This window comes from Varanus komodoensis, unplaced genomic scaffold (genome assembly GCF_004798865.1).
Source record: "Varanus komodoensis strain SLA01 unplaced genomic scaffold, ASM479886v1 scaffold2, whole genome shotgun sequence".
NCBI lineage: Eukaryota > Metazoa > Chordata > Lepidosauria > Squamata > Varanidae > Varanus > Varanus komodoensis.
The window spans coordinates 27,768,346-27,792,062 of record NW_025335568.1 but is presented as its reverse complement, the minus strand read 5'-3'; the positions used below and the strand labels follow the sequence as shown (position 1 = coordinate 27,792,062).

The 23,717-nt window shown below is 38.2% G+C and overlaps 1 protein-coding gene across 2 annotated transcripts in view; it reads left to right on the top strand.

Moving 5' to 3' along the window:
* PRDM5 (PR/SET domain 5) overlaps positions 1–23,717 on the top strand; it is a 92,360-nt gene that overhangs the window by 40,846 nt on the left and 27,797 nt on the right. Inside the window, exons 10-13 of one of the 2 annotated variants that reach the window (XM_044429543.1) lie at positions 1,406–1,500; positions 6,306–6,399; positions 9,109–9,269; positions 11,843–11,936. In XM_044429543.1, the coding sequence (XP_044285478.1) occupies positions 1,406–1,500; positions 6,306–6,399; positions 9,109–9,269; positions 11,843–11,936 (444 nt within the window). The remainder of the gene's footprint in view (positions 1–1,405; positions 1,501–6,305; positions 6,400–9,108; positions 9,270–11,842; positions 11,937–23,717) is intronic. The other variant, XM_044429542.1, reaches the window with a different exon arrangement.

The window sequence follows — 23,717 nt, the reverse complement described above, 5'->3', positions numbered from 1 at the left end:
ATAATTCTTGCATAGAAGCCTCCGACGTGACAGTCCTCAAACTCCTGACCTTGTAATAGAAAAGCTGACAGAGGCTGCTGAATGGCGAAGCACTACACAGCAACCTTTTTGAATGAAACTTAAGGGCTTGGATCGGAGAAGCAGACATTGGGCTGGTTCACATGATAACCGCAACAAAAATAAGCTACGGAGGTTTGTTCATCCTGTTGTGCATGCCTGTCCCATGCCAGCCAGACCCCTAATTACTCTCAGTGGCATGGCTTTCTATGCTGTTTGAAGTCAAGTGATGCAGCTTATGGGCAGGCAAGGACTGCAATTCTCAAACAGCCCATGAACAGCTCACACGCAGTTTTGCCAACTAGGTAATTGTTTTTTGGTTCATACAGCTGAATTGTTATGCAAATAAAAAATCCCAAGGTGCTACAAGCCACACCTCTTTGCACTTAATTCTTCATTCCATCCATTTATATCTTGGAACAAGTTTGGTTCATTGGGCACATTTGGACTTTGAGAAATTGCTGTTAGTGCCACTGCAAAGTGACTTCCACAGGGTATGTGGCTAGTAATCACATAATGGCCACAGTGTGGGCCTGGCTAGTCAAAAGAGGTGAGGAGGGAAATGGCAAGACTAGAAACTGGAAGTGGGGGATAGTATCATGGCAAAAAGGCAGAGGAATGGCAGAGAACCTAGAAGCTAGGAGAGAGAACAAATAGTGAGGGGGGGGGAACATAATGGAGAGGCAGCAAATGGAGAGAAACAGTACAATAAAGGGGCAAGAGGATGAGAAAGTAAGGACAGGGTAGGAAGAGAGAGAAAGAAGTCTGGGCTAAGGGTAAGAACTGGGTAGGGAGAGAAATAACTGTGAAAGGGTTTGGGCAGAAAGTAATAGCAAGGCTAAGTACAGTTCCTAGAAAGCCGTATTGTCATATGCTTATTGAAATGCGTTCATTGCTATGGATATATACAAATCCATGTACATCTGTTAAAAAGAATGGGATTCTCAAAAGGACTTTGTGGAGGCCCTGAGTGCTACATAGGAACCCCTTCATGAGTGCCCTTGAATGGCCTCGTGGGATTCATGGCACCAGCCTTGCCTGTGTTGGTGGCCTCTTACCTGTGGTATTATTTCTCACATGGGTGTGAGAGACCAGCCAGTTTCTCTCCAACATACAGGCCATTTCCTGATGTTTCAGTCTGATGTTATTTCTGTACAGCCTCTCATCATCTCAGAATCAGACATTAAGTCTGTTTAAGGAGTTGCAATACTAGGATAGCTGATCAGCTAGGCAAGGCCCAAGTGTGTGTTTTAAATGGGGGTGGGTAGTTTAAAGCAGGTGGATTTTTCACTCATGCATGTTGCCAGCTTAACAGCCCTAGAGATTGAAGCCTTCTATTTATCCACAGAACAGGTACAGCACAATCAGCAGCAATGCAAGCTTCCCCACAGCAAAGTATCATCCAAATGTCTCAGCCCTGTTCTGGAGGATCCACCTGTTGAGGTGAGAAGGTAGTTTAGTCTCTTTATGTCCAGGCATGATTTGGCTTTTCTCTAGCAGCTGCTGTTAAAGATCAATAGCCCTGTTGTGAACGTTGAAGAAGAATTCAGCGTTTTGTACAGCCCACTTCCATAAGAAGTGTAATTAAATGACAACACAATATTTTGGTCCTGCATTGAAGGAGCAATTTAAAAATATGGCACAGTGGGCTTTCTGGATGGAATTTCTGTATTACTTGCTATCTACCAGCAGGAAATGACAGATAGGCACTATCAGATTTTTCTTTCCTTGCCTCCTGATTCAGTTCTTGTTGCTTAGCTGGAAATGATGCACCCCTTTTATGCTTAGGACTTTAATACTATGGTCATTGCTACATGCCATTAAGTTGTCTCTGACTTATGGTGACTCTATGAATGAATGCCCTCCATACTGTCCTGCACTAAATAACCCTGCTGAGCTCTTGCACACTCAAGGCTGTGGCTTTCTTTATGGAATAGATTCTGTCCTATTTGGGCTTCCTCTTATTCTTCTGCCCTTGGCTTTCCCTAGCATTATTGTCTTCTTCAGTGAATCTTGCCTTCTCACAATGTGCCCAAAATACGAGCATTTCAGTTTCCTCTTTTTTACTTTCAAGACTTTATTTGATCGAAGACCTCTTTATTCATCCTTCTGTTGGTCCGGGTATTTGCAAGCTCTCTTTCAGCAGCATGTATCAAATGCATATTGTACTACTGCATCTAGGAATGATAAATGAGTGACATTTATGATCACTTGGATTCTCCAGTCATCATTTTGCTTCTTGTTTTGCCCTTGATTCCCTTTCACATTTTTATCATTCTTCATTTAGTGCCAGTGGGAGCTTTATAGAAATCAAGTGGAGAATAAGCAGGGGATTTACACAGATCTCCTGATATTTGTCCAGAATTCTTGAAAACAAATGAATAGGTTTTAAGGTGAGTGAGATGTGGTTCACTCATTGTCAGCATATAACTTGGTACTATAAAGGAAGGAGAAGTCTTTTGTGCTATTCTTGAGTGGAGGCTGTGGGAAATTAGCAGGTTTCCCATATTTTCATCTGCTGTTTTCTTAGAGATTGTGCTACAGTTATCTTGTAGCACAAGTTTAGGGCAGAAAAGACAGTTGAAGGGAAATTCACTTCAGAATTGGTTAATGCATGCATTATGTCTATGGTCCTATTTAAACACTTTCTCAGTCATTCAGTGCAGAGTTGGAAAGTTTCAAGCTACTACCTGTCACAATTCCTGCCAAGAGCTTCTCACTGAAGGTTCTCCCAGTGCATTAAATTTGAACAGCAAGGCCCATTTGTTCATCCATTTTAGAATAGCATTCTTTTTCAGATCTGTCAAGGTCTAGAAGCCAAGTGCTGGCCTTCTTTTATTTATGTGCTGGAGATATTGGACTAGTTTTCTTTATGTTTGAATCTGTGTTTTAAATAGATCCATCCAAAACAGATTACTTTGTATGTTTTGTAGGGCTGCAGAGCAGTGGAAATGCCAGCTAGTGCAAAATGTGCCAGTTGGGCTAATTGCTGAAACCCACTTTGTTGATCCTGGCACCTCATCTTGTTCTTCAGCACTGACTTCCAGTTCAGTTTTGGATTCATTTCTTACCCATGAAACCAAAATAGTCTGAGCCACTCATCCCATAATGCTAATATCATATGCTTTTTCCTGCACAATACATTATACATTGGGGGCTGTAGTATCCCAACAAGGTCGGAAGTCCAATTGTTTGGAATTCACAACAGAGCCCTTTCCATTGCAGTATTCTGGTTGGGAAGCATTTCTTTAGTCTGTCTCTCTCTCTCTTTCTCTCTGTTTTAGACTTTAGACAAGATACCATTTTTAAAAAAATTATGAAGAATTTTAGTATGGGCTTAAAGTCTGCCTCCCTATTTTGGTGTTGAATTATTTAATTCTGGTCTTGCTTTTCTTGAATTGTAGTGATTGTGGAGTGTTTTGATGGGTTTTATGGAGTCTAATGTGGTTTATTGTGTAAACAAATGGGAGTATAAATTTCTGAAGAAAGAAAGAAAATAAATCTACCCAAAGACAAAGGAATAGAAATGCAAAGATATTTACAGCAAACATGCTTGTTGAACTAAGTGACAAAACAAGGGTTGTATCTAATGTTTCTAATTGTATCTAATTGTGAAAGGCTAATAAAAGGAGAAACAATATGCACTCCTTCCCCCTGCTGTCCTTAGTGCTTTGGAGGGTTGGGAAACCCTAAGCACAGTATGGAAAGTAACACCTCCTTCCCCTTCAACCAGAAGTCCCTGCTAAGTCAGAGACCCCTCTAGGAAAGGAAAGATTCCTTGGACTTATACAAGTGTACCACTAGATGCAGCCCATTTATTTTAATGATAGTTGGATTTCACCAGTCAATATGAAGGGAACCAAATTGCTTTGTTTAAAAAAGTATTTCTTTGATGCTTGACTGTACATGGTGATTTAAAAAAATATTAATTATGTGTACAGAGGGTCCTTAGAACAGAAATATGCAAGTGCCATCCACATTCCTATGTAGCTGTGTTCCAGTGAAATGAGAAGCAGCGGTGCTATAGCCATGGACTTGGGAACGTTCAGAAATCATTGGGAGAGCTTCAGGAAAATAACAGCAAAATTGACTGGAGAACATTGGTGCGAGCACAGACTTTTCAGGTGCAGGTCTACGTCATGTGCAGTCCCTCTAAATAATATAAAATTATTTGCTTTGTTTATGTTTTTTGGCATTTTAGTATTTTCTCCTAATTTTTATATGTGGGAACAGACTGCACATTGGTGTTGTATATTTATTTTTACTTATAGCCTAAATCATAGAAGAGTTGATTAGGAAGGGAGCAGTAAGGCCACTGGGCCCAGGTCTGGTCTGGACTCCAAATATTGCTTTTAAGCATATGTTTGGCTAGCATCTTGCACAGTCTAAGCTATGATATTCAGTTTCCAACATCATTTTTGTCACCTGGAATGCGGGGCCTTTGTTTGAAATAACTAAAGCTCTAGCTCTACCTTTGAGGTCTTATATATCAGGGAGCATATAACATTTCAGCCCCAAGGGTTGGATCAGCTATTCGTTGGAGTCTTGAGGGTGTGCATAAGCACAAGCGCACAGGCACATGTATGCGGAAACACACACAGCACAAAGCCCATACACACACATCAAGTGCACGCATGCACACACACACACTGGGAGGCATCTGCTTCTGGGTCCCTGGGGAGTGGAGGACAGTGCTTAGCCTCCCCAGTTCCCAGCAAACTGAACCAGCATTGCTGCTTTCCCAACTGTTTCTGATTGCTGTGGGGAGAAGCAGGCTCTAGCGCCCTTCTCCAGGGCTGCTTCTATGCCTCAAATTCTGGCCCAGCTGACATGCCATGTTTCTGAGTCACTGCAGAAAGAAGCAGACGTTAACCTCCAAGCAACCTGATCAGAAATCACTGTGTATTCTTCTGGGGCAGATGAACCCCACTTCTTGTGCTGCTACTTAAACATGTAAATATAACCTTTCCATTCTCTGAAGATCAGAGAGAACTAAATTGAGAGAAGTGCTTTAACAATCTGATTGTTCTGGTGTATTAACATTTCTTGGAAGAGATTATGGCTTTCCTCCTACAAAGTTCTATGTCATCAGCCTAACAAAATGTCTCATGTATCACCCTTTTAAAACCCTTGTGTTTTCAGAGCCCTAGTTTTTTGTTTTAGGCTTTTTTGAAGTTTATTTCAGGCATCATGCACCCAAAATGCAAAAAGCAAGGTTCTAGACAGACCACTCCCAAACCTAACAATCAGAAGGCAGTGCGCAGCTCTTCCGTCCTTCACTCCCTATCACATTTGTTTGTTCATATGTTTGCTTGCTTATCGTGGTAAGAAAGGGACAGATGAAACAGTGGGAACCCATGAGAGGGTAACAATATTACTGGGCAGCTAATAATATCCCATGCTTGAGTTAGGGTGTTTGCGCAACAGAAACTTAAAATGAAACACTGTCACACAAATTCTGAGGATTGAGTCCTGATAAGTTTTAACCTTCAGAATTCACTGAGCTGATGTCATTTCTTTAGGTGTATGTCTGCATGTAAGATTTCAAGGAGCTTGCAATTTGTCATCTGGTGAAACACCAAACAAAACCTAAAGTGAGGTTTTTTTCCTTTGTGGCCATGTTTATGTGCACCTCTCTCTATCATGTACATCTGCTTAACATCAGCCAGACTAAATTTATTAGCTTTGTCATCACTGGAACTTGTGGAATTGAGCCTTTTGGTGCATTGGTGAAGTGAGGCAGTTAGCTGGTAGGTTTGCTAATCCCTTTGGGCTAATGATCTGCACACTGGGGCAGGACTAACCAGCACACAAACGGCTTCACCAGGGCTGGTAGTTTCCCTCCTCCTGCTCCCCCTCTCTGACCTCCACTGAGTGGTAGCATATTTCTCAGGTTTCTTTGAAGCAGAACCAGTGTCCCGGGGCACCTATATTGCTGCTGCATCACCAGATTTTTCCCTCATTGGTCTGTCACATCTACACTGCTAGCTTTTCTTCTGTTGGCACACTTTGTGGCCGGAGCATGATTATGCCTTCCCTCCTTCCATTTTTCTTTCAACTGATCCCCACTATTCCTGTTCCACCCAAGAGACTGTTTAAGAAGCTTTCAAACTTCTCCTGTGTTGCCCCAATCCCCTGTTCTCACCAGTTCTTCAGTACTCAGCCAGAAAGGTTAGCCACAATTATTGTAGTGACTTTTAATTCATCTCTCTGAGCCTCTTCTTAAAATATGTCATCTTTCATTACAGACCCATTCTGAAGAGAGACCATTTCAGTGTGAGGAATGCAAAGCATTGTTCCGAACCCCATTCTCTCTGCAAAGACACCTTCTAATACATAACAGTAAGTGCTAATATGGAAAGTCAAGTTCCTTCAGCAATCCTGACTTCTAAGAGCGAGTGCAGGTTCAGCTCAGAACTGAAGGAGTCTGGCATGAACAGACATACACCTAATCTGTGTCGAATCACAGTGAAATATTACATCTTTTTGCTTTAATAGAAAAAATCGCTTTAAGAAAGAACTAAGTTGTCAGCTACAGGAGAAATGTGTTAATTATCAGTATCTCAAAGTGATGAGTGATTATGAGTGATATGAATGAGCTCTTTCAAAACTATATTCCTGGTTAAATGCCTTGTCCCATTCCAGCAAAGAACTTGGCACTTGAGTGGTGAGTAGTTCATTCTTCTTGGTTATATTGTTTAGTAACATTCACCAAGTGAATCCTTATTCTAGCATATAGGGATGGCTGGATGTGCAATGTTCAAGCTCAGGGAGGTTGTCCAAATTTGTCCTTGAAGCTTATCATGCCTCATTTGCATTCTCCAATATGCACAACTTTTGTTAATTCATCTGATCTGGAAAATCACATTTTCAGTTGGCAAATATTAGCATTTTTAAAAGTGCACATTTTCCCAATTGAAATTTCCCTCAATCCCTTGCAGAAGCATGCACACATTTTGAGAATTGTGCAAATATACACTTTCAAACTCAGGAAATTGTGAACAATTCTGAAAATTTCATTCCTGCTTGTATTTATACTTGGGATTTCAAACAGACAAATTCATATATTTGTCAGAGTGTGAAAAGAAATGAACTTCTCATACATTCCTTTTGATACACTGATTTTCTTAATGTACCTCATTTGCAATTGCTGGCAGGGCTGGTAAGCCTGATGGCCAGGATTCCTGCCGTGGAAAAATAGGAAATTCAGAATAGTGATAGAGACCTCTTTGGTGGCACATGGTTTACTGACTAGTGCAATGAGTGCATTCAGTTTAGATGTTACACCACTGATGATCAGCACATTCAAAGGAATATTTTGTTCCATGCATGGATATCTTGAATATACAAGCCTTTTCAGAAAAGCATTGCCCTTTATTTTTTGTACTGTTCAAATTCACCTTTGTTGTGGGCTTGCTAGGTTGCAGATGGAAAAGCACAGGTTCTTTACATCAGTCAACCTGTCTAATGATATTGTTATGTGGATTGCAACCCAGTTATGTATGGAAGGCATTTTGACTGTGTTGAAACACTATTAAAATATTAGTACAAATAGTAATGACAGTATTTTATTATTTTCATTACTCTAAACTTCTTCCAAAAACATCAGGGTGGTATATGGATGAAGAATCCAGAACAGACATGCATTCCTAAAATGCAATAAAATTTCTAAACAAAGAATACAATGCTGAGACAATTTTAAAAGGTAGCAACAGTTAAATTTCAAAGTATTCTTTGTATAGCACTAAGGTCCATATGCCTATGATCCATATTAATTTTAGTTTGTGTATTACTCCCCTGTTTCATGCGATGTGGGGCAGAGGACAAAAATAATATTACCATTCTGTCCAGCTTCACAAAAGCTATTGAAACAAGATTAGTGTTTATGGAAATATAGGTAAGTTCACAGAACTCCTTACAGCTGCAAATTCACTTTATTCACCTTGAAATGCAAGACGAATATGTACTTTCAAAGTCTTTATATGGCTGCTCAATAACAGTTGTCCTCCTGCTCAAACATGCAAGTTGAAATGTTGTGTATGTGTCTTCTTTTGACTCAGGAAGGATCTGAGATTTTTAGATAATCCCTTAACTGCATAAAAAAGAAGAACATGTTATATGCCATGTTTGTACAACATAATAGTGTCTGTAACTAGATTCTACAGATATTGAATTATTTCCTTGTTCAGTAGCTGACCTTTTGCCATAGCTGATGAGCTAAAGCCTGTAAAATGCCGGGTACCATGCCTGATCCAGCAGAAGATGGAAAAAAATAGGATTTTTATTACATATTCATTTCAAAAGAAATATTATATTTGCTAAGAAATCAGAGTGATTAATACTTGAAAAATACATAAAAATGCCAAACTAATGCTTAATAAAAAATTTATACTGTAAAATACAACAGAAGTGGTATATCTCTTCTCTTTTATTTGCACTGTTTTGTCATATTCATAATAGCACATGACTGCTTATACCTTATATGAGTTTAGAGTTTACATTTTTAAATGGTTAAAAAAATAATGATGATGATGAATTTTAGTTTGGGTTTCTGACAGCTGCCACATTTCCTTCACATGAGCAACTTGCAGGAACAGGAAAGAACCTTCAAGATAAAACCTGCAGGCATATTCATGCATTCTAGAGTGAATGCTTCAAAACTTAGAGAATGACCTCATTTAGGATCAGCTATGATAGGAAGGCTATATGCCATCTTCTTGTCCTGGTATCCTTTAGAATTGCTGGACTTCAACTTCCACCATTTCATATATCCGGAAGGTACCAGGTGGAGGAAGGTTGCTGTATGGCATATGCATGATCAACACCACATTGGAAGTATTTTCCCCATCAAAACTACCTGGTGACTAGGTCTTCATGGACAAATGTGTTTAGAATCTCTTACTTTTACATTGCAAGAGAGGGCCTTCATTTCCTTAATGATGTTGTGAATGTGATGATAGCCACAATTGATTTATGAGCACCCATCAGCATTGTAGTGAAAGTTCATCTAATTCTATTTTTCACATATCTTTATTTCTTCCTTTTACTTAGGTGAAAGGACCTTTAAGTGTGATCACTGTGATGCTACATTCAAAAGGAAGGACACACTGAATGTCCACATACAAGTTGTTCATGATGGTCATAAGAAGTATAAATGTGATTTGTGTGACAAAGCCTTTGTGACACCATCTGTGCTTAAGAGCCATAAAAAAGTAGGCATAATCTGTCATTTGTAACATGATAACTCTTATGAAGTGATTATCACATGGTTATTTTGCAAAGCTTATTCCTTACTTACTGGAAATTCCATAACATTTCTGTTGAAGGAATGGCTTCCCTTGCAGAAGGAAAGTGTCAGGCCATTGAAGAATTGGTGAGATAGTAAATACCCTGTTGCCCTCAATTTGCACCTGGGACCCTCCTTCTGATATTTTTTGAAAGTACAGCTGTTATTTAAAAATCATCTCCATCCTTATGTGGAACACAGAGGTTCTTCAACTTCCTTTGAGGGCTTCCTTGGTTTCAAAAATAGATTGCCATGAAGCAAAGTGGTGGACAGTGGATGTTTGTGAAGTGCAGTTTTAAACCACCTTTGGAAAATGCAGAATAGGTGTTACAGTAGTAAGTGAGAGAAGATAGCTAGAAGAACAGTTTGCTCCTCATTAATTAACTATATCCAAGAAGCATGGATGAGTTACCATATATACTGGTGTATAAGGTGACTCACATATAAGATAAGGTTGATATTTTGGACTACTTTTCTGTTGTTTGTCATATATTGGGCATCTAAGATGACCCCCAATTTTTGCTTTGCTATTGTCAATTTCAAGCATTGTCTTATATGCTGGTATGTACAGTATTCATCATAATTATTACTGCAAATTTGTAAAAGTGGGACAATTCTTATACTACATCATTATTTTGGCGTGGAAATGTGGAGCAGGGTGACAACTGGAACAAATAATTACTTGGCTTGAGAAGTATGAGTGGCTTAGTGAAATGCTGCAACTAGACTTATCAAAAGGAAACTTATTTAAACATAGTTTATTTTCATAGTTAATAAACTTACATAGTTTATTTGAAAGCTCCAAAAAGTATAGCAATATCCTTCAGTTTTATCACTATGCACTTAAAATTAAGCATATGTTTTAATTTTCTCTCTACATCAGAACCCCAATATGATGTGAAAATATGGCATAAACCATGTGTTCTACAGTTCAACTTTCATTGCCTTACTGTATTTGCTAGGTAATCTTGATTAAAAAATAAAAGAAAGAAAAAGTTCAACCACTCAAGCAACATAACATGTAGTGAAAAAGGCTACACCCTTCAATTTCTAAAGCAGTTTAAGTTGCATGCCCTCTTCTGACCAAGACTACAGTCTTGAGATTGAAGTATTGACTGGTTCATATTTGTCTTAACTTTGATTTTATCATGGTTGTGTGCTGTTGCATTTGATAAGATGAGTGAAATCAATATTGTCTCTCCCTTACTCTGTAAACTTTGACTTTCAATAGACAGAGCAAATACTGGTATTGCTTATCCACTAGTGATGCAGGAATTATTGGGCTTTGAAGAAACCTCTAGAAGGTCATCTCTGTTATCTTATCAGAATGACAGAGAAGCTTACAGTTTTGATTAAAATATTAACATGTGTTCAATGCAAATTAGCAGTCATATAACAAATATTTAAAAGCGATAAGATGAATCTTTCATTCAGATAGTAGTAGGACTTGAGCTTCTATATTCTCCAACATTCCTCTCCATCTTACCATGTAAAGAACAAATGACAAATGACTAAACTGGGGGATCCTATATTTATCCTAATGCAGAGTCTAGTGTCTATGTTCAAGCTGAACCTGAAAGACCAAGCCCATAGGACTGAATCTGTCAAGTACCTATTGGTGTTGATAGGTGACCAGCTACTATTAGCCCTTTTACACTGGTTGCCACTGCTAAAGTACTCAGTGTGATCACAACAAATTATATTTGATGGTGTAACTCTATTTGCCTTAAGCATTTTCTTAGTCAAAGGACCTTAATGGTTCTTACTTTGTTTTACTGTGGCAAAGTTGAATACTCTATTTCTTATTCACTAAAGTTCCCCCAAAATCTTTCATATGTGCAGCTTTAAGATCAAGTCCCATTGCACTGAACAACTGCAGTCCGACTTATTTTCTTATTATGAGCCAAAGGAAAGAAAAATGCTACAAATCTATGTAATAAACTTTCTGACTCAAGTTTTGTATCACTCAAATCTTATAGGAAAAATATCGTGTGGACCAAGGTCTTTTATTTAAAAATGGTACTGGTAAAACCTTTAAGTTACTAATTTTTTGGAACCTAAGGTTTTCATTCAGAAATCAAGCAAGTGTTGACTATTTTGAAAAATCCCATTAAAGAAGTAATGAAAATAGAAATGTAAGAAGATCTTTCCCTTCTGTGCAAGAATTTCCAAGAAACAGTAAAGATTAATTGATTTTTCATGAGCTAAACTGTTTCAGGAATAAAAAGCACATTTGGTGGGTAATTAGGTCAAATATTGTGGTTTATTTTGCAATCTATAGCAATACATAGCAAGATTAGTTAGGAATTTTATAATATGGGCTTAAAGTACAACCATGGTTAAACTCTCAGAATCTGAATTTGATATGAGTGTGCATGTAAGAGAAAGTGAATAAATTCAACTTTGGGAAGATGAAATATAAAATATGACCATATTTAATTTTGGGTGAGTTTTCTTTGCAACCAAATTTATTTCTCTCTCTCTCTCTCTCTTTTGTAGACTCACACAGGTGAAAAGGAGAAAATTTGCCCCTACTGTGGGCAGAAGTTTGCAAGTAATGGAACACTCAGAGTACATATTCGTAGTCATACAGGTATAGCATTACATCGTAAGAAATGAACAACATTTGCTCACAACTTTAATTGCATAGTTTCATAATGCAGCTTAGCCTGTTTGTATTATTGAAGGACAAATGTATGTATTCTATACAATGAAAATTTCCCTAATTTTTTGAGAAACTGAGATGACATCCATGTAGGAGAAATATAATATGTAATTGGGCATTTGTGGGAAAGATGTGTGATGCTTTTCATTAATGGGAGAGCAAAAGATTGGTTTGGAGGCACTACAAATTCTGTGTTATCAGACTTGTTCTTTCCAGTAGAAATTGTCTTTCCTTCTTCCAGCAGAAGCTGCACTGGAGCTTCTGTTGTGCCATCGTTCATTGCCATCACAGCCTCACAGCACTAGCTTCATGTCCCTTGTCACTTAATATGAAGTGCTTCTATTTACCTTTTGATGCGACTGCACATAGTAGATAAACATTTCCAGTAAAAAGTTGATGCCCCGGAGCATTGTGTTCTCCACAGACTACATAGTCAAATAATTGGCAAACTGCTGAGTGTTTTAGTGATGTTAGGTTTCCAACTTAAAAGACTGAGGATTGGTGTTTGACATGCAAAGCGCTTGTTAACAAATAGTCTTCCTATGACATTCTGTTCAGTTTTGCATAAACAAATTTGGCTTGTAGGAAGATGACAGAACATGTGCACTTAATCACTTGGCTTCCTAATATGTTTGATAAGTCTTAATCACTTCCATCTCTCATGACCACCTGTTAAGATTAAAGCTGTTTACTTGTTTGGTCCTGCTTGTAATTCTGACTATAACCAGGACTGAATACTGATTACTTCGATGAAAGTTTGGATTATGTAGCTGAAACAGAATCTCCTTTCTGAGAAGGTCTAAAATTACAACTCCTAACTGAAAGTTTAGCATCTAGCAGACAGTCACAGAATCCTTGTTTGTCAGTCAAAATCATGGTCGCAAATAAATCTGGGACAGAGTTCTTCGTAAGAGTTTAAGGAAGATGTTAGGTCACAATGGATAGTGGATATTTGCTGCACTGTAATAAATCAGAGTTGGTAATACTTACCTTCCAGGATGGTTGTAAAGGTTATTCAACATGAACAGTATTTTAATTCACTATTAATGTAAATCTCACCAGCTGAATTCACATAATAAGAGTTCTGGGCATAAGGCTCTTAACAGGAATTTAGGCAAGCATAATTATTCACCAGCATGTCTTGGTCTAATAAATTTAGGTACTTCCAAACAGAGTCCTGAAAGTAACAATTAGAAATCATTGTTCAGATATTATATCTTTTTCTCCTTAATGGATTTGCTCTAGTAAGAAAAAGCTGTAGGAAGACATGAGAAGGACACAAGTGGATGTTGTCTGGACCTCCACCATCAAACTTCTGGAATAAGGCAGAACAATGGCATGAATAAGAGATCTGAAAGCACCCTTATTCTTTCTTACCATTTCAGTGTCAGAGATTATCCTGACAGCAACTTTCTCTATGAAATAGCAAAACTAAGTAGAATTGCACCTTTGTTGTTTAAGTCATGTGTATAAGGACTTAAAAAGAAAAGCATTTATGCCACACTCTCCTGCCTTATCTATTAGATCTCATTTGTGCACAGTTTTGGGTCTCTAGCAATCATGTACACACTTGGTGTGCAGGAGCAGTAATATGCTGTGTTAATAAATTTGGTATTAGTTCAACTTTTTTTGCTTTTTTATTTTTTACAACTAAGAAAAACAATACAGCTAACAGAATAGCAACAATTATGACTAGACATCACTGATCAAACAACACATTTATTTATTTAAAACTTTTGTATGCCGTCACCATATGCCTTGACATCTCAGGATGGCTCACAATACATACATTAGCATCAGTGCTACCTCCACCAGGACCAACAACTCTGATTACTTAATGCAAGATCATTTATTCATTCAAGCTGCCCCACTTCCCTTCCAGAACTGCATTATCTCTTGTGGTGGTTCACACCCCTTTCCTTTTATTAAAATGTATTCCTTAAAAGGTTCCAAATATTTTCAAATTTATTTTCACTTGTAAACCATTTTTCCATTTAAATCACAAGTTAACTTATTAATAGCTATATTCCAGACTTCTTTATACCAGTCAACTATATGATATTCACTTTTTGTTTTCCAATTCCTTGCTATTATTAATCTTACTGCTGTTAATAAATTTATCATCAATTCTTTAGTATTTTGTCCCATTTGTTCTCTAAAAAAATAACAAAAATGCTAATCCAGGGTCAACTTCAATATTTAAATTCAATATTTTACCAGGTTTTTTTTTTAAATCCTTTCCCAAAACTCATATTTTTACATTTCTCCAACACACATTGGAATATTCATTATTCATGTAATTTAATTTAACTGGGGTTAAGTTCCATTTCCAAACCAGTTTATAAAAATTCTCTTTAATTCTTACGTACATAAATTTTAAAATTCTCTTATGCCACATATTATTCCATTTTTCAGCACTAATATTTCTTTTTAAATCTGTTTCCCAAGACTCTTTAAGAGGATCATAGCGATCCCCCTCTTCTGGTAATATATTGTAGATTTTCCTTATCATTCTTCTCATCCACATATAGTCCTGTTTTTCTTTCTGTAAAACTATATCTTCAAATTTAGTATATTCTCTGAATTTACCATTTTTCTTCAACCAGTTCTTAGTCTAATAATCTAATTGAAATAAATTGTACCAACTTATTTTACCCTGTCCTAGTGCTGCTTGTATTATTTCTTTTCTCTTTATTTTGTCTAACCAATCTTTCAGCCTAATGAGATGTTTACTCTTCAATGCTTCCTTCAAATTACTCAACCTTTTTATCTGACATTATGCTTTAAAGTAAACCAAGCTACATATATAAGCACTGGTTTAACCACATTGGTCTGAGAATCTTTCATTACTATACTGAGCATGTAATATTGTAACAGTTTGATTTAGAACTGGCCAAGGAGGGTAAAGAGAATGTAGAAATGCCATAGTCCCAGTATCATGGGATTTGCAGTCCACATCAGATAGACATGAGTGGCAGAAGGAAAAGTCCTAAGCTGACAGATCAGTAATAGGGATGGGAGAGGGTTAGATGATGCAGGTAGCATCAGGTTGGCTGATTCAGGAATGGTTTTACCAAAGGGTGAGCCTTGCCCAAAGACATAAACCAATATGTAGCTTGAGAAAATACATGTGGTACAGTCTTCTTGCAACTGTATCCATTTAGAATGCAGGTAAATCATTATATGTTTGAATGCGTCCCATATTAGAAACTTTGCATGCAGAACATTAAAATATTAGGGAAAACTTTGTTAGAAATATTTGGTCTGACACTGTAGTTGACTGTGGGTAGGAAATTTGTGATGTTAGGGATTCACATGGCAGAGCTTCTCACTGAAACATGACACTTGCAAACATCTCATAATAACATCCATATGGAGCGCAGACTACGATTCTACACTTGTTTACCTGAATATATTTCTATTCAACATGCTAGGACTTCTGAGTAAAAATGCATATGACTGAATTGTCAGTTCTGTAAAAGCAACTGTTTCCGGGCTACAATGTAATAAATCAGAATGGTTCAGTTGCAATTAATATCCACAGTGGGAGAACATATATCTTTGCCTTTAAAGCAAGTCTATACAGCTGATACACTCATCAAGCCAAATTTAGCCCACCATCAGTGTGTGGCATCCCAAATCAATTAAATGCCCTTTCTATATGCTTGCTTCAAATGGCAAAAATAGGACTGTCAAGACGACCCATGTTACAGAACTGATGGGATGCACACAGCTTCATAGGTCACAAATGGGTTCGGGTTAGGGTCTGTTTTACAGAAGCATGCCCTCTCAAATAATGCTTATCAGTGTTATTGAATTCATTGACATGTTTTCAGACTATTGCATTGTGGGTATCACCCTTTTCTTCTTCTTTATCGCCTATTCCTCCTCCTCCTCCCGCTCCCAATATCTAGAGCAGCTTTCCCATGATTGTTGGGAGTGCTTCCCAGGAAATATTTCACTCAAAACAGCATGGGCTCACATCAGAACATGGCAAGTCAGTCTATAGTTTTGTCATTCAGAATTCCAACACTTAGATGACTGAGGTAGTTCTTATGGCTCAGCTGAAACACTACAGCACATTTTCTTTAGCTATATCCTGGTGGTTTGTAGTTTTTTAGTGTCAGATGGAGCTAGGGTTAATTCAGAGAAAGAATCCTCTGACCATGACATAAATTCTAGTGGTGGATCATAAATTGTGAAAGAAACTGTATGAAGTACCCTTTGAGATATTAAAGGGCCATGGGCCAGAAGGTTAATGCAGCTAAATCCAACAGTTAGTGCTATTACAGACTGGCTGCAGTTTCTGCTTGGGTCTGCCTTTCCTTGTCTGTGGCCAGAAAATTATAATCACTGTTTTATATTGAAATGATTATTACTATTAAGTTAAATTTCTATACTACTGCTTAGCTATAAAAGGCTCTCAGAGTGGTTCACAAGATACATTAATACAATATAAAGCAAGATACAAGAATTCAAAAGAAAAGTAAATCAGCTACATAAGGCAATAAATACAACAATATCAGTTTCACAAAATAGTCAAGCTGTGGTAATGTGTTAAAAGTTTGTGTTTTGCCATGTGTATTTTCAGTTGTTATCATTATAAGATTTTGTTTTAATGCAAAAGGGAAAAGACATTCTATTCCTTCGGTATTTAGTTTGATGTTTATTTCTTTTCCTTGCTTTTTGTATGTACATGTGTAATACAACATATTGTTTCATGAGGAACAGGAACAGAGCAAAGAAACGAAGATATGTCAGCACTGTTAAATTAATTCTTGCCATATAGTTCTTAAAAAGTAACAAAGACACTAGGATTGAGACAGAAATTGGAAACTAAATCTAAAGCATCTGATAGCCTAGTTGGTGTAGAGTAAACACAGTTTGATGTGACACATACAGGATGTAATCTAAGGAATAACTAGTGGAATCCTGCTGCAAATAGAAGCAAGTTCACTTGCAGGGCAGAAGAATCCCAAACAGCAATGTGGTTCACTTGCTTCAACCTGCTTTCTAGGACCAGGAGGAAAATTAGAGTTGTGCAAAGTATAACATTTTCATACTTTCAACAGGATCATTCAAAAGAATCAGATCAGAAAGTGTTGTCTGTACTAGATAATTTTAGGCTACAGGGGTATATGGAGAAATGAATTGCCCGTAACTCAGTGAAAACATTCTATGTTTGCATTATGCGATCCAGTGTTGTCTCCATTTCCAAATAAAATATGTAAGAACTAATTAATTAACTAAGTATGTAAGTTTGTGAGACTTTTGGACATCTTTCAAAATAGGAAATGTGGCTAAATTAATTTAATTATCATTCATGTTAATGTATTGGTTTTATAGATAGTTGTTTTAAAGCAAGTTCTTGGAATAAGGTGCTTAATGGAATTATCCAGTCCTGTCACTTTCAGATATTGGAGAGCTATGGAATTATTCAGAGATATGAATCTGAATTCAGAACCCTCAGACCTTTCTTCTTGTAGTTGATGCAGAACGAATTGTGCCAGCTGCCTCTCTGCAGCCACAAATTGATCTCACAGAGAAAGAAAAAGGAGGAGCAGAAAGGAGGATGTTGGGTCCAAAGGCTTATGTCAAACCCAAATAGTGCCCTGACCTCCCTTTCTTCCCCTCTGTGATGCTTCATCTAGGTGGCTGAAAATGGCCGCTCTAGATGAGGCTCAGGTACTAGGAGAGGGGTGTGTGTCTGCATTTGGTGTATTATATGCATTGATCATGGAGAGCATTGGACTGCACCTTCCGTCATGCTAAAGCCATTTTCTCCTGTCCTTTTCTTTTCTTCCTGGGTGTAGTCTCCTCCTGCTGGATATTAATTTTTGCCATCATACTGCAACCTTTTTTTTAAACAAAACAAGAGTGATCTTTTTTTTTTCTTTTAAAAGGATCTGTTGTCTATAAAATGCTTTCATTCTAATAAGCCACAAAGTTACAGAGTTCTGCATTCCTAACCCTTTTGAGTTGTACATCATTGTCTATTTTATCTCCCCATGACAGTTAAATCTTCAAAAGTACCTGTAAAGTCTCAGGCAGCTGTCAGCCTCCGGTTGCTTTGCTACTAGTGGATGAGAGAGACACATTCTTTCAAAGGATGGTTGGCCTGATTACTAGTGACTTCTTTAGATCAAATGAATTACAACACCTAATAGGCTGATGATTGTGAGGATCTGTAAAGAGAACCAGTACTGGGTTCATAGGGGTCAGGCATTTTAATGTTTCTTTTGGGGCAGACAGAGGAGAAGCACTGATTCCATCACATTTAAAAACACAAGGACCACAATTAAACACAGAAGTAACCATGCTTAAACCCGCTGAAATCAAAGGGCTTAAGTATGAATAACATGTTTTTTATTTGTACCCAAAATATATTGTGAGGCCCTCCTAGCTTAAGCAAGGAATACGTATTTCTAAAGTAAATATCTTATTTCCAAATGAAGATATTTAGGTTGAGAAGTGCCAAGTGGCTTACTTATCTTTATCACATTTTGAAGCCTTCACATTATTTATTCTTGAAAGTCAATCTAAATTTGTGGTCCTGTTTTGCTGTAGTAAACAGCCAACCATGCATTAACTTTAATGGAACCAGGATTGTATTACATTTAAATTCATGTTTGTTTGTTTGTTTATTGCTGTAATTCCAGATTTTAGTGTTAGACAACTTCATGATGTTTATTTTTAAGACCTTTAAATGCCAGTTTTCTGCAAATTCATGAAAGAATTTGTAATGACCACACTCTCCAAACCCTGTTTTCTGAGCCAGAATATATTTCAAGCTCACCATTTAGCTGGAATTCATTTGGATGATTTATGTCTATTTGGTTTGCAAAACTGAACACTATTTGGATGTTATGGTTTCCTTTTTTTCACTGAGCGTTTTATAAGCAAGAGGTTTGCATAATGAAATGACCGAAAATCCTTAGCCAAACCTCAGTTGCTCTAAAAAGTTGCTATCGTCCTTAAAAGCCATCTCTCCTATCCTGTTTTTGCTTGCAAAGTATTGCCCCCATTTTTATCACTTTGGGTTCTCCATACCCTCAAAGTTTCCAGGGCTGTTTGGCTAGCTTGATCACACATATATACATTCCTTGCAAGCACAGGCAAATGGATCATACATGTGTAATGTTACAAAGTGCTACCAACTGCTGCTGGATTTACTTACCAGAGGAACTGTGCTACTGTCTTCAGTCAACAGAGGATCAAATTGTGTATTTCTCTCACTCTCTTTGAAGAAACAGCTAACATTTAGCTTGCACGAACCAGCAAAAGAAACTTCTCAGTGTCTGCTACAAAAGATACTCCACAAGTCCAATCAACTTTTCTCAGTTGGTTAACCATGTAAACAACTATTTTTACATATACTGTTTAAAGGGACATGGTTCTCAGTATCTTTCAAACTTATGTTGTTTCCCTTTATCTTCACCTTTTTGCCCATTCATACTTGCTTTGGCCAGCTGTCATCACCTCACACTATCTCTGCTTAGAAAAACTCTCTTACAGCTTCCTTTCTGGACTGCTGTATTGATCACCTGGCAGGGGGTGTTGAATGCGCGATCCAGATGGCCCTCTCTCCCTCACCTCCCATGACCTCCAGCCCAGGAGAATTACCTTGGTTTTGCAGCATGGCTGTCATTATGATCCAGCATTGTTGACTTATGGTAGTGTTGGATTGTTGAGGTTTCTTGTCCTCCCTCAGACTGATTTAGGATGCATTCTGTTCAGCAGCCTTCAGAACTGAGGATTAATATTTTTATTTTGGATTCCTTTATCAGCAAGGATATGTTTGAGAGTGATGAAAGAAAAAAAATCCTCAACTACGTTTAATCAGTTCCATATAGAAAATCTGTTTAATAGCATGTTGAAAGCAACTCACAGTACAACATTAGAGCAGAGTAATAGTCTGAACCCCCAGCTTAGGGTATACCCCTGCAACCATTGGTACTCACATGGTCCTGGGTTTCAGTAATTTGTGGAGGCCGTGTGTGATCATTCACTTATCCTCTGCCTCTGTCTCTCTCACATACGTGTTCATAGAGGGTTTGTTCCTAGATTATGCATTTCCTTCAAGAAAGAAAGGTATAAGTGGAAAAGCAGTGGCTGTCTAAGTGTAGCTTATGGGACTTAATATGCCCACCTCCGTTAATTTAGGGTGTGTGGGGTTTTTTTTTTTTTTTGGTAGATATCGGGAAAATGTAGCAAGGATTAATCCTGCATAGTTCCCTTTTTTTGGCTTGTAGTTTGCCCGATGTTTTCTTAGCTTCTGATAACTAATTGCTCTGAAAAATTCACCAATAGCACTCTTTGTGGTGTTGTGATGAACCTGCAGCCACATTCATTGAACTAAAGGAAATCTCGGTAGAAGAGGTGAGTGGAAAGACGAGAGAGAAAACTCAGATTTTACCTTGTATCTCATGCAGTTATATTTTCAAAAGAATGCAGTAAATAGATTCTTGCTGCCTTGACAGTGACACTTGCTTATATTCCTAGGCTGCACTCCCATTCCCCCTAGAACATTCTCCAAGGACTATTCTATATGTTGGGTGGAGAATACTCGTCACCCTCCAGGGGCCACTATCCCATTCCAGAACACTGCTTCCAGCCACTGTGGAAACCTCTATGGCTGGTAGTTCACTGCTGGAACTCTGATGTTGAGGCATGTGTGTGTCAGGAGAGGTATGTTTCTATAGGAATATACACCGGAATCATCAGCAATTTTATAACAGCAATGGAACTAGTGCAGGCTACATTCCCCTCACAAGACTAATGAGAAGGAATGTGTGTTTTGCTTTATTTTATTTTTTTAAGATCTTGCAAATGGAAAACCACCAGCAAAAGTACAGCTGCTTCTCCCTTCTTCCCTGCCCACATGTGCTTGACAGGGCTTTGGATAAAGCCACTTCTTGCAATTTTCACCAGCAGCTGGAAGATCCTTCATCTCTGGCTCATGGTTGGGCAGGCTGATCTTCCACTACTGGAAAGGCAAGGATCTCTGATTCTTACGTAACGGTCTTATGCAGAGTCAGCCACTAGTTCATCAAAGTTTAATACATGAGTATTTTTGAACCTGGTGCCATCTAGATGTGTCGGGCTGCTTCTCTCACCCATTGGCCATGCTATCTGGGAATGTGGAAAGCAGCAGTACAACATAATAGGAGAGCACCAGATTGGGAAAAGCTGTTCTGTACCTATTTCAGATGCATATTTCCCAGAACTGTTTGAGAAGCCAGTGACTGACCCTCGGGTTGTATGAAAATTTCATTTGCAGAATGAAAACTTAATAGAGATTTTTCATTTGGTTCTGCTGGATTTCTTTCTATTACCTCACCCTGGTGTCAAGTCCGTCCTTAGTGAGTCAAGCCAATGCATGGACTCTGGTTTGTTTGTTGTTTTTAATGATGACAGTATGAGCAAACTCAGTTTGGGGTGATCTTTTAAGTTTGTGCAAATTGAGTTGCATTTTTTTAAAACCAGCAATCCTGCACAAGCGCTCATGATCACAGGTTTGTTTGTGCCATGTAGCCAACAGGACATAGTTTATTCTTCTAAATACCCTTGTTAGTTTCATCCTTTTTACATAATACTTTGTTCAGCAGAGTCATACTCCATACCTGTCTGTACTTGTCAGTTTTCCTCCAGTATGAAAGATAGGATGAACTTGATAGGTACTTTGAGAAGTACCAAGCAGTGGTTTTAGAGGATGAACTGACATATATATTTATAAGAGAAAAATATGTGTCTGTAGAGTTACATAGTTGACAGGTGGACATCCAATCATATGCACCTGCCCAAAACTGCCAAGAAAAAAGCAACTCTACACAAATTAGTGTTCCACAAAAACAAACAAACAAAGAACAGTTTGCGGAATTATTAGAGCTGGCAAATACTGCAGAATAATTTTAGATAACCGGGGGCCGGGGCGGGGGAGAGCTGAAATCCACTGCCACGTACCAGAATATAATCATTGCAGAAACTGATTCATCTAAACAGAACAGAATCCCCAGCATCACACATTTGTAATTTAACTTGGGACCTCTACCATGTAAATCATATGTGCTACTAGAACTACAGCCCTTCCTTAGAGTTCTTCCCTTCATTTCTGCAGTCCCAATGCAACTGATACAGTAGAACAATGAGGACAGGTTAAACTCAGTAATCATTTAGTAGAACAATGAGGACAGGTTAAACTCAGTAATCATTTAAAAGCAGCAGAGTAAAACCAGTCAAGAACAAGACTAAATTACAGTTTATATAAGTATCCAATTATCCCACAACTTTATTCTGTCAGTTGGCACATACCTTTATTCGGTGAGTTGACAGTTGGAGTTGGGTGTTTGTGTCTCTCTCTTAATGCTGGCCTTAAACTGGCAGATGTTTTGACCATTGAATTTATCTGATTGTGAAAAGGACATTTCTTTCAAACCTGTTGGCTTTTAGATTTGCCATTTTACAGTGCATTCCTAATCTATCTAGACTTTTCCACAAACATTACTTCAAATTTCAGTCTAGTACAGTACAGGACCCTGACTTGAATCGGTACCCTAACGCAAGAGTCTTTTAAGATGTAGATCAGGTTCCTTGTACCTACTCCACAGTAAAAAGGCGTAGTTGCCAGGCACAGAGTTAAAGTAATGTGTGTTTTGGGCCTCATTCGCATTTCTGTTCTGAGTGCTGAGAAAGAGACCTCTCAACACTCATAGGAGAAACAGCTGTTGCTGGACAGAACAATCTCAGATGGACACTCACTAACGCAGGTGTCTCTTATATGAGGGACTGGAGTTTGGCTCACCTCCTACAACTATAATTGCATTACATTTTTATCCTTCCTTTTTTCTTCTTTAAGGGAACCCAAGGTGGATTGCATAGTTCTCCTCCACTCCGTTTTTAACATCACAACAACTACCTTGTGAGGTGAGCTAGGAAGAGAGGGAATGACTAGCTCATGGTCATCCAGTGAGTTTCATGGCCTAGTGGGAACTCCAGTCTCCTGGATCCCCAGCCCAACATTCTAACCGCCATGCCACACTGGGGCTCAGCTGACCCACATTGGCTTCAACTGCCATTAATTAAAAATTAATAGCAAATAAAATAACTTCCTGCTATGCTAATAGAAAGACTGACAATTTTTTTCTCTGTGATTCACTGGCAAAAGGAGCCTGAGTGCATTTACTAGGCTAAAAACCACAGGTAAGAATAGCTGGACTTTATTTCCCCCAAAATGTAAGTTGCAACATTTTTGCATCCTGTTCTTTCTTTTGTTAGCAGGGGCAGCAGAACCTTCCTCAACCATCATTTACACACAAGGTGACTTGACTATATAGTCTTTTCCACCACCATCCTTCCCCTGCCCCATGCCTTTTTGTTTCATCTTTCCTGAAGAAGATACCTGGGATCTTGAAAGCTTGCACATTTTTGTCAGGATTTCTTCACAGCTACTATATTAAATCTTGGAAATCAAAGATGAACACATCTATCAGGAAACCTTTTGTTATCTGTGACTGAACAGACAAAGAGTCTGCCTCCTCCCCCGTCCCTACTACAAGCATCCTTGAGACTGCTAACTTGTTTTGCTTAGCCCTGCTTCACTCTTTCTGGCCATACCTATGTGTTGTCATGTGTTGTCATCTATGTATAGTCTTCCATCAAGTTGGCACTGGCATTATAGGAGGTGAGTCTCTGCTCATGGAAGTTTATTTA